General features: G+C 47.0%; 2 protein-coding genes across 4 annotated transcripts in view; one reads left to right on the top strand and one right to left on the bottom strand.

Moving 5' to 3' along the window:
- The first annotated feature begins 2,933 nt into the window (after positions 1–2,933).
- Positions 2,934–14,260, top strand: PRR33 (proline rich 33). The gene is made up of 2 exons (XM_079310061.1): positions 2,934–3,109; positions 11,934–14,260. The coding sequence occupies exons 1-2, from the start codon at positions 3,089–3,091 to the stop codon at positions 13,542–13,544; spliced, it is 1,632 nt and encodes a 543-aa protein (XP_079166187.1). The 5' UTR covers positions 2,934–3,088; the 3' UTR covers positions 13,545–14,260.
- The window catches only part of LSP1 (lymphocyte specific protein 1), a 48,763-nt gene continuing 40,710 nt past the window's right edge, over positions 6,588–14,640 (bottom strand). For all 3 annotated transcript variants that reach the window (XM_079310065.1, XM_079310066.1, XM_079310067.1), the window contains exon 11: positions 6,588–7,959. The gene's annotated coding sequence lies outside the window, so the exon portion shown is untranslated. The remainder of the gene's footprint in view (positions 7,960–14,640) is intronic.

Raw genomic sequence — 14,640 nt, 5'->3', positions numbered from 1 at the left:
CAACACTGAACTAACAGATGTACTTCCAAAGCAGACTTTGCTTTGGCCCTCAGTTGAGCCAGAGGAGCTCCTGAGGTCCTTCCTCACCCAGACTTGCCCAAGACTCTGCATTTACACCTTCATGGTAGAGCTACAGAGGAACTTTCACTGACACCTTCTGCCATTCAAAAATGGTTAAGTTATCCAAGGTGAATTTAGCTATGAGAAAAATGTGTTTTACTTGAGTTCACATCTAAATGATTCTTTATACCCCCTCCTCTCAAAAGTTATGTTTGAATTATTTCAAAATAACATTTTTTACTCTTTTGAATGATACAGATACTTTGGGTGTGGCACATTTGTCTGTTTCTACAAATATCAACCTTGAAATAATTGAAGGTATCCAGAAAAATATATTAGGCTGACTGGGAAAGCATGGGGATGTGTTTTTCTGTTTTATGACATTCAGTTATAAACCTTTTACCATGATTTAGAGCAGAGGGGAAATGGGAATCACAAAGCCATTTGAGAATGCAAAATAAATTTTATACAGTTCCCCTATGCCCTTTCTTCTCTTTATCCCATTCCTGAGAAAGGGATTCTGCAGGGAGGTTTATTCAGCAGTTCAAGGTTAGAGTAGATGCCCTATGTTCATTGAGCACTCTTTCCAAGTTAATTGAAGTAGCTGTCAATAAAAAGGCAGATCAGATAGTGGCTAAGTAAGTACATTCAGAGAAAGGACAGAATATAAATACAGATATATATATAATTATTTTCTGTTCCTGGGCAAAATCTAATGACCTGTTTTATGCAGCCAGTCAAGAAGAAATCAAAATTGCCTTCACCTTTACAACCAGCTCCTCTAAGTATCAGCAGATCACTGTAATTTTACAGGTGATGAAGGGATCCCGGGGAATCTGAAACAGCCCCAAGGGGCTGAGCAAAAACCATCTTTTCTCCCTGACTCCTCTAACACCATCTATTTGGCACTTGGGCTCAGGCTCTGTCCTTGGTTGCCTCTCCTTTCCCCAGAAGTGACCTGGTGCAGTGTTTGCCATGCACAGTGATGCATCTCTTGCAGCAGTCATTCAGATAACAAGGAGAGCAAACAGTTGCCAAGCTGTGGGTTCACCTACCTGAATCTTGGAAGGTGGCTGGGGAGCCTCAGTGTGCCAACACCTTCTCCTGCTTGTGGCTTCATGAAATCACAGAAGTTCAAAGGCTTAAAAAGGAGAATAAAAGGCAAAAAAACTTCCTTCTGTTGATGACCATATTTCCTGTGTACACTTCCATTCAGCTTCCTGGTACTGCTGTTCTCCTCCTTACATCTGGTGAGAGGGAATTGGCCAACATTTCCATGGAGGTCTCTAGTGTGTCATCCCTTTTGTAAAACTTGGTTGGTAGAAATATCTGCCTGTCTTATCCCCTCTTAGCCTGCAAGAACAGAAACTCTACATCTTTGGTAAGAAATAGGAAGGGATCTGAACACTCCCACCTTCAGTGTGTGCAAACACAGGCCAGCCCTTTGCATCATTCATACAGTGCATGCTGCAAATACATGCATTAGGCTGGTGTGGTGTCAGTGGTGACTGTGGCAGAGCAGGGTAAAATGTAGCCTTGGCATTTCTAAAATCTGTTAAAATATTCTTACTTAGGATATGGGGTTTAAGTTTTCAGTTGGGTTGTTACTGCCTGTTTGGTTTTTTCTTTCCCCTGGCAACATCCTCAATGCTGGGGACAAACAAAGTCACTAGCACTGCTAAAAGACAAGGGCAGTTTTGAGACATTGAAGTGGTCAGCCAAAAAGGAATTAATTGCATTAGGGTATTTGTATGAAGGACTGAGCAACAAACCTAGATCCTTCCAGAGGTGTGCATTGCAATAAGGAGCAGCATGATCTCACCAGTTATCAGGGAGGCAGAGGGGAAGAAAGCAAACAGAGACCTCACCTCTGACACCCACCCCAAAGCACCAGCACACACACAAAAACCAGCCTCATCAGGTGGGCCAGACCCCTGATGGATGAAGGAAGAGCTTTGCTACCTTGATCCATGGCAGAGTAACTCAGATTAGAGAGGAGTCAATGAGCAACAAGGCTTGGCAGAAAGACGCAGAAGGAATTTGCCTCCAGAGCTGGATTTGTGGCATAGCTCTCCAGCATCTCAAATGCCACATGAGACAGGTCAAGCTTATCTTGGGCATAAAACTGCTTTGTAGACCAGGAAACTGTTCTCATGTGCCTTCATTCCTAGGAGCATGTTTAACCCCCCCAGCTGCCATGGCATTCACACAAAGGCTCCTGTGAAAAAGCAGAACCTGGGAAGTCAGCTGGAAAAGGGGATGAAATGCCAGAAGGCCAAGAAGCAGCAATACCTGCATGGTGTCTGGGCAGCTCACAGGCTGCCCAAGACAAAGGCCAGCATTGGTGCCATCCTTGCCAGCTCACTTCAGCAGTCCTAGCTGGGATATTGATAAACCCCTCAACCAAAACTCACCAAACTAATCAACTCCAACCCCCTTCTACTTCCAGTGCAGCATTTTCTCCACTTGCATCCTCTGCACATTGCATGCCCCTCGCCAGGAACAAGACAGAGCCAGAGTTTGCTCTCTTCCTCTCCTGGGAAGGTAACAATCAAAGCACAGCTCAACATTTGCATTTTGCAACCCTGACTTTTGCAAAACATTAAATCTTACCAGCCAACTTGAAAAGCCTCCAACTGGTTTCATTGCCTGGAGCTGCTCTGCTCAAATAGCTGTCCTGGCACCACCACCATCCTCTGCCCTTCACCTCTCCAGTACCTCAGATGCTGAACTGTGCAGAGCCAAAGCTGGGAGCACGCAATGCTGTTACTCGATAGCCCCTCTTCACGCTAATTTTAGGTGGTGGAACTTTTCATGCTTTTAAAAAGTTCCTTTATTTATTTTTAAAAAACTTCTTGTGCTTAGTGGCTACCATAATCACTTTTCTTTCTGATGTTTTGAACTTACCTGCAGGGCTCTAGAAGTTCCAAGCATCCAGCACCTGACATGATCTCAGAGGAACAAGCTCCTGTTAATTTTGTAAACCAAACTGAGTAACATGATGCTCTCAACATGCAAGTGATTTCAGATGGAAACAAATTACACATCAGTAAGTAATGCATTTCTTTCTGGGGTTTATTCAGTTAATATTGATTTCTGGTTTTTGTGGTAGACTGTTCCTCCATCACTCATTTGTTTGCTCTGGGACATGTCCCTACTGCACCTGCTTTAGGCAACTAAGGCATAACCCCTGTGGGATTCAGGAGATCATGCTTGGATCCCCTACATCTAGGTGAGGTATCTCTCCAAAGATAATAGATAGATTTGGCTATTCAGGATATGGGCTGGGTCTCACCCTCACACTATTTACACCTAAATGGATGAGAAAGGCTGACAGTGAGGATGATGACTGAGCAGCAGGATGAGTCAGGACCAATGCCTGGAGCTGCTGGTTTGTGCCCCCAGAGGAGGTGAGCAAGGCAGGAGACCAGTGAAGGTGCTCACAGCCACTCCACGACCTTGGGGAAGACCCACCTACTCAACCAAGCACCTCACTGAATAATGACACTTGGAAATTGCTGCTTTCATGCTTTAAAGTCCTCACTTGTATAAATCCCAGTGGTATCTCCCCCTTACTTTTCCTCAACCTTACCCCATTCTTCCCATCATTCTCATCAGTCCCAAGTCCATGAAGCTTTTTTTCTATGTATTTAATGCCTGTCTTTAGCACTGCTAAGCCACTATTTCTAAGAGTAACCAGGAAGAGATGAAGCACCTGAGAATGCAATTTTTTTCAATGCAAAATTCTATGGAAATCACCTGTCTCAACATCAGGATCCTTGGAATGGCTCCATTTCTAAAGTAAATCCTAGCTCCAACTGCACTTTTGTCAATGTGAAATACATTTTTTCTCTTAACCTGCTCATATACAGATATATAGATATATATGTATGTGTATACATATATAATGCAACATCAGGCCAAGTGTCTTGAGCTGGCAAGGAGTTACCAACAGACCAACCTCAGAACCTTGTTCAGCAGCATATCAGCTGCCACCTCAGTATTTATAGCCACCCTGCTCTTTGAGCTTGTTTATTTTCCTTCCCAAAGGTGGTGGTGGCAGGAGGCAAAGCTCTGACATTCAGGCTCAGGTGTCCCCAAGGCTGACCTTTCCTTCAAAGAGCAGAAGCTGCAGACACATTTCAAGGAACAAAGTCATTTGGAAACTCTAGACTCTTATGTCCACACCACAGGCCCAGTGCAGAGCTGCAAGGGTTGGGCAGATCTGTTAATTAGCATGCAAACACATACATTATGAGAGATGTAAAAATGAGCCTGTAATTATTTTATACCTGGAAAGAACCAGATGAAGTCCAGCCCCCAGTCTCAAGGCAGAGCAAGGGCTACATAAAGACATAACACTCAAAACAGACTTGAGTTTCCAATATTTAAGTTTCCCCCATTTTAGATAATGCTGTTTTATGGCATTGCAATAGGCATGGCCCACATTTTTCAATCCCATCTTGCATGAATTCATCTGTTAAACTTTGTTGAGAAAAAAGCAGCCCTGAAGCCTGTCACAGAAAGACAAGTAGCACATTTCAGTGTCACTGGAACCACCCCCCCCAGATTTATTTCAGAGACAATGCTGCCAAAATGATGTTCCCCTTCTGCCTAATCTAGACAAGATGGGTAAAGAAGAAATTGCAGTGAAGCAACACCTCAAGGTATGCCCCCAGTTCAGACCCCTGAGAGCCCACACAAGGGTTCCCAGTCCCTGTTTGGGCACTGCCAACCTGCCATGGGGATGGTAATTTGGAGATGCAGGCAGCCAGCAGATACAGGGACCAGGAAAGCATCACTGTGCTCCTCCAGCCTTTGAGGGTAAGACTAATCCTAAAACTCACTCAGTGTGACAGTTTGTCCTTGCTCAAAATGCAGCATTCTCAGAAGACAGAGTTAAGGTCTCAGCAAAAGCCTCTGAGATGCCAGTGCTGCAAAAACCACAATACTGTGAAAAATGAACAGAGGAAATATAGGAAGCAGCCACTCCTGACCAACACCAGAGCAGGAACTGCTGCAGAGTGGCACCAGCCTGCTCTCCTTCATTCACAAAGTCAGCCACAGGATCCTACAGGTCCCTGCTGAGGGAAGAGATGAACCTCCATGCCCTCATCCCCTCCTAGCATTGCCCAAAATGCATATCTAGCATATGTGGGCTGCAGCATCCCTTTTTTTCCTTCTTTTTGGGGAGTTAGGGGAAGGTTTCACCATTCTGGTAAGCCCACTGCTAGTCCCACCACCACATGCACACCATGTTGTTTTGGGAGGAGAAACAAGTTAATTCAGCTGTGGAAACATTTTCCCTGGCAGATATAAGTACCTCATAAAGAGCTGCACACATTTGCTGAGCCAGTTCTCACTCTGGTTCCTGACCACCACTAGAGAGCTCTGGTCTCCCACAACCTGCTCACTTCTCTGCTGTCACCACAACCTGAATTACAGCAGCTGTTTATTGAAACTACATCTAGGTCCCTGAGGGCTTTAAGTGGAGAAAATATACTCTGCAAATTAACCCTCCTTAGAGAAGGAATCTCACACAAACAACCTTTGGGGCCTTCTCTGCACTCTCCAAACTGGCAGGGCACAGGAATAGTAACTGGAGAAGTTTTCAGCCGTCATTTCCACCAGCCAGCTACAGAACTGTGTTGAAAAATTGGTGCAACCAATTTTCACACACGCCAAGTAGTGTTATTTCCACCTCAAGTCAGAACATCTCTATGCACCACACTGCTCCTGCTCCAGCCTCACTTGAAGATCCCAGCAGAGGAAGGGCTGAAGGGAAGAAAATGGGGCCATGCTGCTCAGTGCTTTGAAGAACACAGGGCTCCTTGAATTCCTACCTCCCAGAACTGAAGGAGAGGATGGAGAGAACAAGGGACCAACCAGTAGAAAGATAAGAGCAAGAAGTTAAATTGGAATTCTCTCTTTACCTACACCTTCCTGAAGTGTTAGGATAGCAGAAACTCTTAATTGTCTCTACACCATGAAAGGAGTTATTACTTTGAAGGTCACCTCCATAAAAAGGTTTTTCCATAAGAAGGGGGATGGTTCCAGATAGAGCCATCAGCTCATTAGCGTGCTGGGTTCCAGTACAGATAGCTATACTGACCTTATCAAAGCTGGATTAGCAGGATACAGAGGAAATTTTAATTTTTATAGCTGACATCACCAGTGATTGTGGTTGAAGTCTGATGTTTCTCAGGTCTGTTACCTGGGGAGCTAAGCCCTGTGCTTCTCCTGGCTGATCACACTCCCCAGGAAGTCTCTGCAGGCTGCTCCATTGCTCACCCAAGCACTACTCCTTCCCCTTTTAGAGGCAATTGCTCCCAATGAAAAATGCAGTGAAATAACACTGGGGCAGGCTCACAGAAAGACTTTTCCTGCATGTCAGGCTCCTTTTCCTCTTGTCAGACTGATGCTTCTCTTCTCCACCTCACATTCAAGCAGAGAGTTTCAAGTTCTTGGAAAACAGCCCTGCTGCAGACTCCTATATGAACAAAATTCTCAGAGTTGCCACCATTACAACATCATCTTCAAATTTTATTAAATGCTTACCAAAAACAAAGAAAATCCAGGGGGCAGAAAGTTTTAAGCAGAAAGCACACTGATGCAAGAGGAAAAACAAGCTGCCCTCCTTCCAGGAGGGTAGAAACAAGTTGCAAAATTATGTTGACATGATAAAAAGGTACAAATGAGACTAAAGAGAGAATGGGGGACATGTTAACATCATGAAGCATGAAGGCATGGGAGAGTTCAGAAACAACCCTAGAAGCTGATTTGCAGACCTTAGGGTCAAGGCCAGAAATGCCACTCTTGAGGGATTCAGCTCCTCAAGGTCACAGCAAGCCTTGGTCTCTACAAACAATTCACTAGGATGCCATTTCACCAAGATTGCTTCCAGCAGCAGCCATTTCCCAGATACCCTGCACTTCAGGCTTGAGGAACAGAGCTCACAAGTTAGCAAGGTGCCACCACATCTAAGTTTTAGAAGTGTTTCACTGGAGCCCACAGATTAGAGAATAAGCAAATCACTTTCCCAGGGAAAGGAGAACACCAGTGGTCACTGCTCCTCACCTGGGAAAGGACATCTCATCTCCAATCCATTTTAAGCAGAAGAAGGCAGAAGCTGTTTACAACAAAGCTGCTATTGCCCTGCTGAGGCAGAAAAATGGCAGGAACATTTTGGCATGAGTACATAACTGTGATTAATGAATGATCTGGGAACTAAAGAAAAAAACCAGGACTAAATTGAATGCATTTTGTGTACACAGAGACCAGTAGATGGGAGTCCCTCAAAGCAGATGATCTAGAGGGACAGAGGCTGCATCATAAACAGGGAAGACTTCACCCACAGCTGGCACCAACAGAGTGACAAGTGGTCCTTGCACTTGCATCACATTCTCCTTGCAGTCTTTTTATACTCAGGACCTGCCCTCCTTTCAAACACCAATTCTTCACCAGATTTCTGATGAGTTCCCTTCTCTGCCACCACCCAGCCACCAAGGGCCACAAAACAAGAAATTCTTAATCACATAACAAAAGCCTTGCCTGCTCAGCAGGGCAGCAGATCCCTCTCTTCCAACATTTAGGGAGAGGGAATAGAGCCTCTCACCTCTATAGCAGAGACAGATTAAAAAAGAAAAAAGAAAAAAAAGAAAAAAAAAAAGTCAAAGAATCACAAAGAAAGTTAAAACAGGGATGAGTTTTGTCAGCTGATCTAGCTCCCTTCATCCATCTGGAGGCAGTGTGGGGTATTGTTCAAACCCCAAGAGGAGTCAGGCTGTACCCAAAGCAGACTGACAGCAGTCAGGAGAAGAGAAACATCCTTCAATTATCTTCTGTGGAGCAGAGGAAATAGTGGCATGGAGGGTTGCATTCAGTCAGGACCAAGCTGAGCTGCAAGACAAGAAAACACAGTGTTATTGACACCATTTGGCCTCTCATGAGCAACACCCTGGGCTATACAGGCACTGTGCCTCCTCTAGCAATTAGAGATGGGTTTCTCCCACCCATTTTCACAAAGCCCTGGGAATCAGCCCACCCAAAAGGCTTTGGCATAAGGAAATCTTGCTGGGAATGCCCATGTTCATGGCAGAGGAGATGCTGCATCCCTAGCAGAGGCCATGGCTGTACTCCTGCCACATTGTCTCCCACCCCCAGGAGGAGATTCCCAGGCTTTCTCCCAAGCCCAAGAAAGCCACTAAAGCAGAGAGTGTCCCCCCAGCCCCTGACAGCCACAGCTCTGTTTGGGACCATCTGCAGCAGTGTTGGGTTCCTGCAGCTCTCCATCTGCTCCATGCACGACAGCTGGTGCAGCCAAGGGACTCCAGCACACAAATGACTTTTCCATCACTTGATAAATGACTCCTGCATGCTGACACTGTCCCCACTATTCCTGATTTGGGGCTGATGGCAAATGGAGCCAAGTCAGGAGAACAGTTGGGGTCCAGGAGTGGGTGAGCATCCATTCACCCATGGGAACTCAACCAGCAGCAGGGAAACTTAACCCTTTGAAAGCCTCATGACTTCTAGGTTATTCACTTCCTTCTAGCTTATCACAAATCCACACAAGTTTCTCAGGCACTGCTTCCACTATTGTCCCCAGGTTTTCAGCTCCAGCCTTTCCACTGGCAATAAAGCAAGTCTGTCTGTCCCTTTACTTTTGCTTCATTAGGTGGCAAGGGGGAAGACAAATCTTTCTTGTTGAGAATTTCCCCTGAGCACAGAAAACTCTGAAGGAGACTCAAACCAAAGCCAGGCATGACAGGGAAGACAAATAAATTAACAGCTGATTTCCTTTTGCTGTCTCTTAGCATCTTACTGCTTCATTAGTCAAGCACACAGATTCCAATACAGTCACATGCCATGGAAGTTACCACTCATAAGCACTCCAAGACCCACAGCACAGCAGGTTTCATGTCAGATGGGATGCTGAGACAGCAGCAAGAGTGATTTAATAGCACAGACTATTGTAAGAGACAACAAATTTTGAGATTATACATCATGAAGTAGCCTCTGAGTTTGGGAGCAGGATTTTCCTGCATACTAAATTTTCAACTCTGAGAGCCCCCGTGCCCTCCTCAGTAGCAGCTGGTGGTTTGCAGCAAATCCCAGGCAAGATCCTTCCCTGACTCATGTGGGGAGCTGCATTTTTATGGAGTGCAGCAGTCTGTAGGGCAAGGAAAACTCCATGAGCTGATCAGTAGCTGGGAAGTTCACTGTTCTGCCTTTTTAGTATTCCCTACACAAGCCTGAAGCAGGTGAACCTTATAAATCTGGTTTACCAGTGCTGCTGGACCATAGCTCAATGTGCAGTACAGGCTGTCCATGGGACCACATTAAAAAGGAACAGATTAAGTCATTCCCCAATAAATCCTACCATGAGGTATTTGCTCACCCTTCAGCAGACTTTTAAAAAAGGCACAAAAAAACCCCACAAGCAATTACCAATTCCTACACAAACAGAGCCAGAGTAGTGTCACACAAAAGTACCTACATAAACTCCAACTGAGACATTTTGAGACTCAGAAGAATCTAAAATACCCATGAGGCTGGGGAGGAAAGCAGGTATATGTCAAAGGAATGGGCTCTCAGCCTTTTTTTGGAACAGTGCAGACTTGCCTCTAAGAGTAGCTCCTGGAACAAAGCAAATCCTAATGACAGCCTTGTGCCTAAGGAATTAAGCTGGTAAGACACTGGGAATGTCCAACAGTTGTCACTCCCAGCTGACACAAATCCCCTCCAAGCCCCCTCACAGAAAACAGCAGGTCTCTCATGCCTACAGCTAAAGTAAATCATAGAATGATGGAATAGCTTGAATGGGACCTTTAAAGGTCATCTAATCCAACACCCATGCAATGAACAGGGACATCTGCAACTAAATCAGGCTGCTCAGACCTCCCTCCAGCCTAACCTGGAATGTTCCCAAGAGATAGGGCTCTCTGGGAGACCTGTTCCAGTGTTTCACCACCCTCATCATTAAAAAAAAAAAAAAATAACCACCCAGGAACTTCTTACTTGTATCTAGTCTGAATCTACTCTTAGTTTAAAAGCTTTACCCTTGGTCCTATTGCAACATGCCCTACTAAAATGCCTGTCCCCATTATTTTATTTTTATTTTAAAAGGCCACAATTAAGCCTCCTTCCAGAGCCTTCTCTTCTCCAGGATGAACAACCCTAACTCTTTCAAGCCTGGCCTCATAGAGGTATTCAAACCCTCTGATGGTTTCTGTGGTCCTCCTCAGGACTTGCTCCAACAGATCCATGTCTTTCCAGTACTGAATGCAGCACTTGCTAGACACTGCCTATACCCTGCCCACCACAGCCTCTGCAGGGCAGTCCCTCCACCCTGAAGCTTTTGAGCTCAACATGCCACCTCTTGAGTGCTTTTATTTGCTGCTGCCTTTAAAAAAAATAAAAATAACAAGCCATCCTTCCCATCCCAACCAGTTTTGGCAGGCACATCACCTGCTTGCAGGGTATGGAGCTCAGTCCCAGCCTAGTGCTGACAGCAGCACTGCAAGCCCAAAGCCAGCACTGGGCACTCAAGCACAAATAGCTGTTCTGCACTTTCCAGAGTTCTATTCAGGATAGTTTGCCCTCACAGAGATCAAGTTACACACCCATACTAACCAGAGCAGGCTGGGAGCCACCCAGTACACAAAATAAATAGCCCCCCTGGGCAAGCCTGACATCACCCTGCCCTCCTCTTCCTTGTTTCAGGATGCACAGTTGCATCCAGCACCAGGGATTAAGGGGCTCAGTGATTTATGCCTCATTTCATAGCAAAACTCAGCAACTTTGTACTGAGCAAGAGCCAGGACAGAGTCAGATTTCCTTCCTGAGGCAGCCAAAGAGTCATTGCAGGTCAGAGGCTGTTTGGTGCTCTCCAGCTTGCTCAGAAGAGCAAGGAGAGAAGTGAGGCTAGTTTTATCTTGGAATCCCCAACACAGAGCCTTAGCTTCACTGTGCTCACCTGACCAGTAGTCACTGAGCCCCACTGAGCAGCACCCACCAGAAATGAGGCAGTGATGAATAAGAGCAGGAAAAGCAGCCAGGCATCTGTGCAGGAACAGCCCAGCATTGGCCACAGGGCTGCAATTACCACTGGAGATCAGACCTGACACAGCACAAGCCACTTGTGCTTCATTCAAGAATAAGTGACAAAGGCAAGAGACAGGGGCAAAGCTTCCCAAAGGGAAAGAGAAAACTTGGTTTTATCTTGGAGGAAACATTGTCCCTGTGTTTCTTCAGCAAGAAAAGATCAGCCAGAGTCAGTGCTGTGACAAAGCACTTCCTCACTGATAAACAGAGCCTCTGAGAAGCCCTGTATTTCACAGGGGTGTCTTCATGCCAGCTGAACTGAATCAAGGCCAGCGCTGACTTTGATTGAAATGACACATGTAATTTATGGCTGTTCTGCTGTATGTAGCATTGTATCAGAGCATTAATAACTGAATTTTGGAAAGCCATTAAACATTCCTTCTTTTTGCTTCTGGAGATGTTTCAAAGCTTCAGAGTTTCAACCCCATTTTGTTTCCTTGACATTTCCTTCCAAATCCCATCAGGACTTGCCAAGACACGAATGTCTGGGGTGCCCAGGAGCTCTCACTGTGCTGATGCCAGGAGCAGAAGGGCTCCAGGTTTGGCAACACAGCTTCTCCCCAGGACATCTCTTGCCCTGCCACACCCACCCTCAAGACTAGCTGAGGTTACCTAAGAACGACAAAACAAAGAGTGATGCTCTTCTCCCACAATGCTGACTCCATATTCAGCTTTTAGAGAGGAAGAGGAGGACTTGTATATAAATATTTCCGAATCTAGCCCAGGGCTAAGCCCACACCAATTCTAAACTCGGTCTTTTCTTGCAGGAAATGACAATGCTGATAACAGTATCATCCTCCACCCAGCCTGTCTCCAACCAGCACCCCCTCTCTCCCCCTCCCACGCTGCCGAAGCCGGGGAAGGACAACCTGCGGCTGCAGCGGCTGCTCAAGAGGGCGGCCAGGAAGAACGCCATGCTGGCCTCGGAGCAGGGCAAGGCCTTCCGCTCCAGCCTCTCGCCTGTCAACGAGGCCAGCCCCGACCAGGAGCGTGCAGAGAGCCCTGGCCCCGCAGCAGAGCGCCCCGAGCCCCGGGCAGAGCGCCCCGCGGCCCCGGCAGCCCAGCTGCCCGTCAGGCCGGCCCAGCCCCGCGCCCCCTCCCCGCTCCGCAGGGGAAAGCCCTTCGCGCTGAAGGTCACCGAGCAGCGGCGCATCGCTGAGCACGTCAGGCTCTCAGCCTGCTCGGCCATGCCCCTGCTGCAGAAGCCAGCGGCTCCTGAGACTCCACAGCAGCCTGAGGGCTCCCACCTTTTCTCTCCGTCAGACCCTTCAGTGCCGGCTTTCCCCCAGCCTCATCCTTCCCGTGCACCCAGTAAAGAAAGAGAGCCAGAGGTTACCTATGTCACCAAGGTGAACACATATTTCCACAGTGTCAAGCCACCCAGGGCTAAGACTCCCACACCAAACCCGAGCCAAGGAACTGTCAGCCATGAAGACACAAGGCCTACCTCCCCAGCACCTCAAACAAGCGGCTCTGAACCATCTCCAGAGCAGACACCCACCTCACCTGAAGACAGCAAGGTCACTCCCCCCTCACCAAAACCTCCCCTCCTTCCTGCTGCCGAGACAGAGCCTCCTGATCAAGCTGCCAAGCCTGTTCCTACTGAGGAGCCCAGAACCTCTGATGCCCACACCAATAAGCCTACAACCCATGGCAGTGACACCGAAATATCCGGATCCAAGACACCTCCTGAATTACCCAAGCAAGACAGAGACATCATAAACCCATCAACATCCAGTGCTCCCTGGAGGCAAGCACGCCCAGCGACAGCAACTCCAGCACAAGCTGATGGTACCGGGTCCACCTCCACAGACTCCACAGCAGAACACATCCCTGAACATCCCCAGATGACTCCCAGCTCACCCAACAGCAGCTGTCCCCCTAAGGCTGAGCCAGCACCACCGTCAGGAGAAGCACCAAGACCTCCTGGAGCCAGTGCCTGGCATCGCCTCAAGAAGCACTTGATGGTGCAGCCAGAAGCAACCACCCTCCCAGATGCCAAGCCAGAAAAGCTGGGACAGGAGGAAGGGAATAAAGAGGATGCTGCTCAAGCAGTCATCAAGCAAGACTGCACGCTGGTTAAATCAAAAGCCACGAGGATGTGGGATGCCATTTTATACCAGGTGGCGCTCACCAAGGAGAAGAAGCAGCGAGCAGAAGAGAAGAAGCCACAGAAGGAAGAGAGCGTCTTTCTTCCCCGCCGCTTACCCATCCTCCTCCACAAGCCGCGCTTTGACGCGCGGAAGCTGAAGGAACTGGCTGCCAAACCCATGACAAAGATCAGCACCGTGTTCGAGGTGAGCCGCTTCCGACCCAGAGGGGCCGAGGAGCACAGCAAGAGCTTCAACAGAACGGCCTCAGGATGGTCGGTCAACTGAGGCCAGGCTGCTCCACGCCCCTGCAGGGGCACCAAGCACCCAGTTTACAGCCAAGTGTAAGGGAAAAAAGGAAATTAAATAACACCCCTCCAAGCCAGCAGCCCCGTGCTGCAGGTTTAAGGGTTACTCTTCATACATTCAAAAGCTCAAATGCATAACTACCGTGTCCACAGGTCACAGGAAAACAAACATGCTTGTTTTTAAAAGTCAACAACAATCACTGGATGCAGTAAGAGAGTGAAGGCACACAGTGAAGAGGACAAGCTGCCTATAGAAGAAAGATCAGTTTAGAGTAAGATAAAGGAATTGTAATTTTTTTGTTGTATTTACCTAAGAGATAGATCCTAGGAAGAGCAGTGGTTGCAGATGAGATGAAGGAATCTGGGTTGCTCCATACCTCTAGGGGACTTAGAAACCAAACTCAAAGGGGATACACAATCTCTATCTTCTCTACAGAAAGTGTACCCCATGCCCATTTGCTGAGAACAAAATGGAAAATAATCCTTCCACTGAAAGCACAGACAAGAGAATAAAATACCCTGTTCTCACCAAGCAGCTCCTCGCCTAGCAAAATGGACATCATCTGACATCCTCCTAGGCCAGTCTACTAAATAATAATGCAAAGAACAATAATTTTGTTTCAGTAATCAAGTTCTGTTATGTATTTTACCATGTTTTCTCTACAACAGCTGATGGTTAATGTTTCCATGATAACCTGCTTTAGCATGTGGGTATCCAATTTGGTATTTAACAAGGTGCTGGTTTCTGAGGGGTTCTGCTAACCACATGGAGTCTGATTTCCAGGGCAAGCATCATGATAGTTGCACACCCGCTTGTCCCTGATGTCCGGAAAAAAAAGGCATTTACAGGAAAATCCCCAACTCTGCCCACCCACAGACAACTGGGCTTTCCAGTATCACCCTTTGCAACTCTACTGCCAGCAGGCTTGTGAGCATGAAAGCTGGGAGATGGGTTATTTCTGTTTCACAAGGGACATGGCCACATGCTGGGGTATTCCTATACAGCTAATATAGGAGTGCTATGTTTAGTCCAAATAGAATATAAAGAGCTGCCTACAGAGTTTCCTTTTCCATGT

The sequence above is a fragment of the Erithacus rubecula genome (assembly GCF_903797595.1).
Source record: "Erithacus rubecula genome assembly, chromosome: 6".
Classification (NCBI taxonomy): domain Eukaryota; kingdom Metazoa; phylum Chordata; class Aves; order Passeriformes; family Muscicapidae; genus Erithacus; species Erithacus rubecula.
This window is presented reverse-complemented; position numbering and strand designations above follow the sequence as displayed.

Bases quoted from the DNA above. Each gene is read 5' to 3' on its own strand.
- PRR33 (XM_079310061.1), top strand. From the start codon at position 3,089: ATGGAAACAAATTACACATCA. The intron at 3,110-11,933 runs GTAAGTAATGCA...CTTTTCTTGCAG, and splicing joins TGGAAACAAATTACACATCA to GAAATGACAATGCTGATAAC.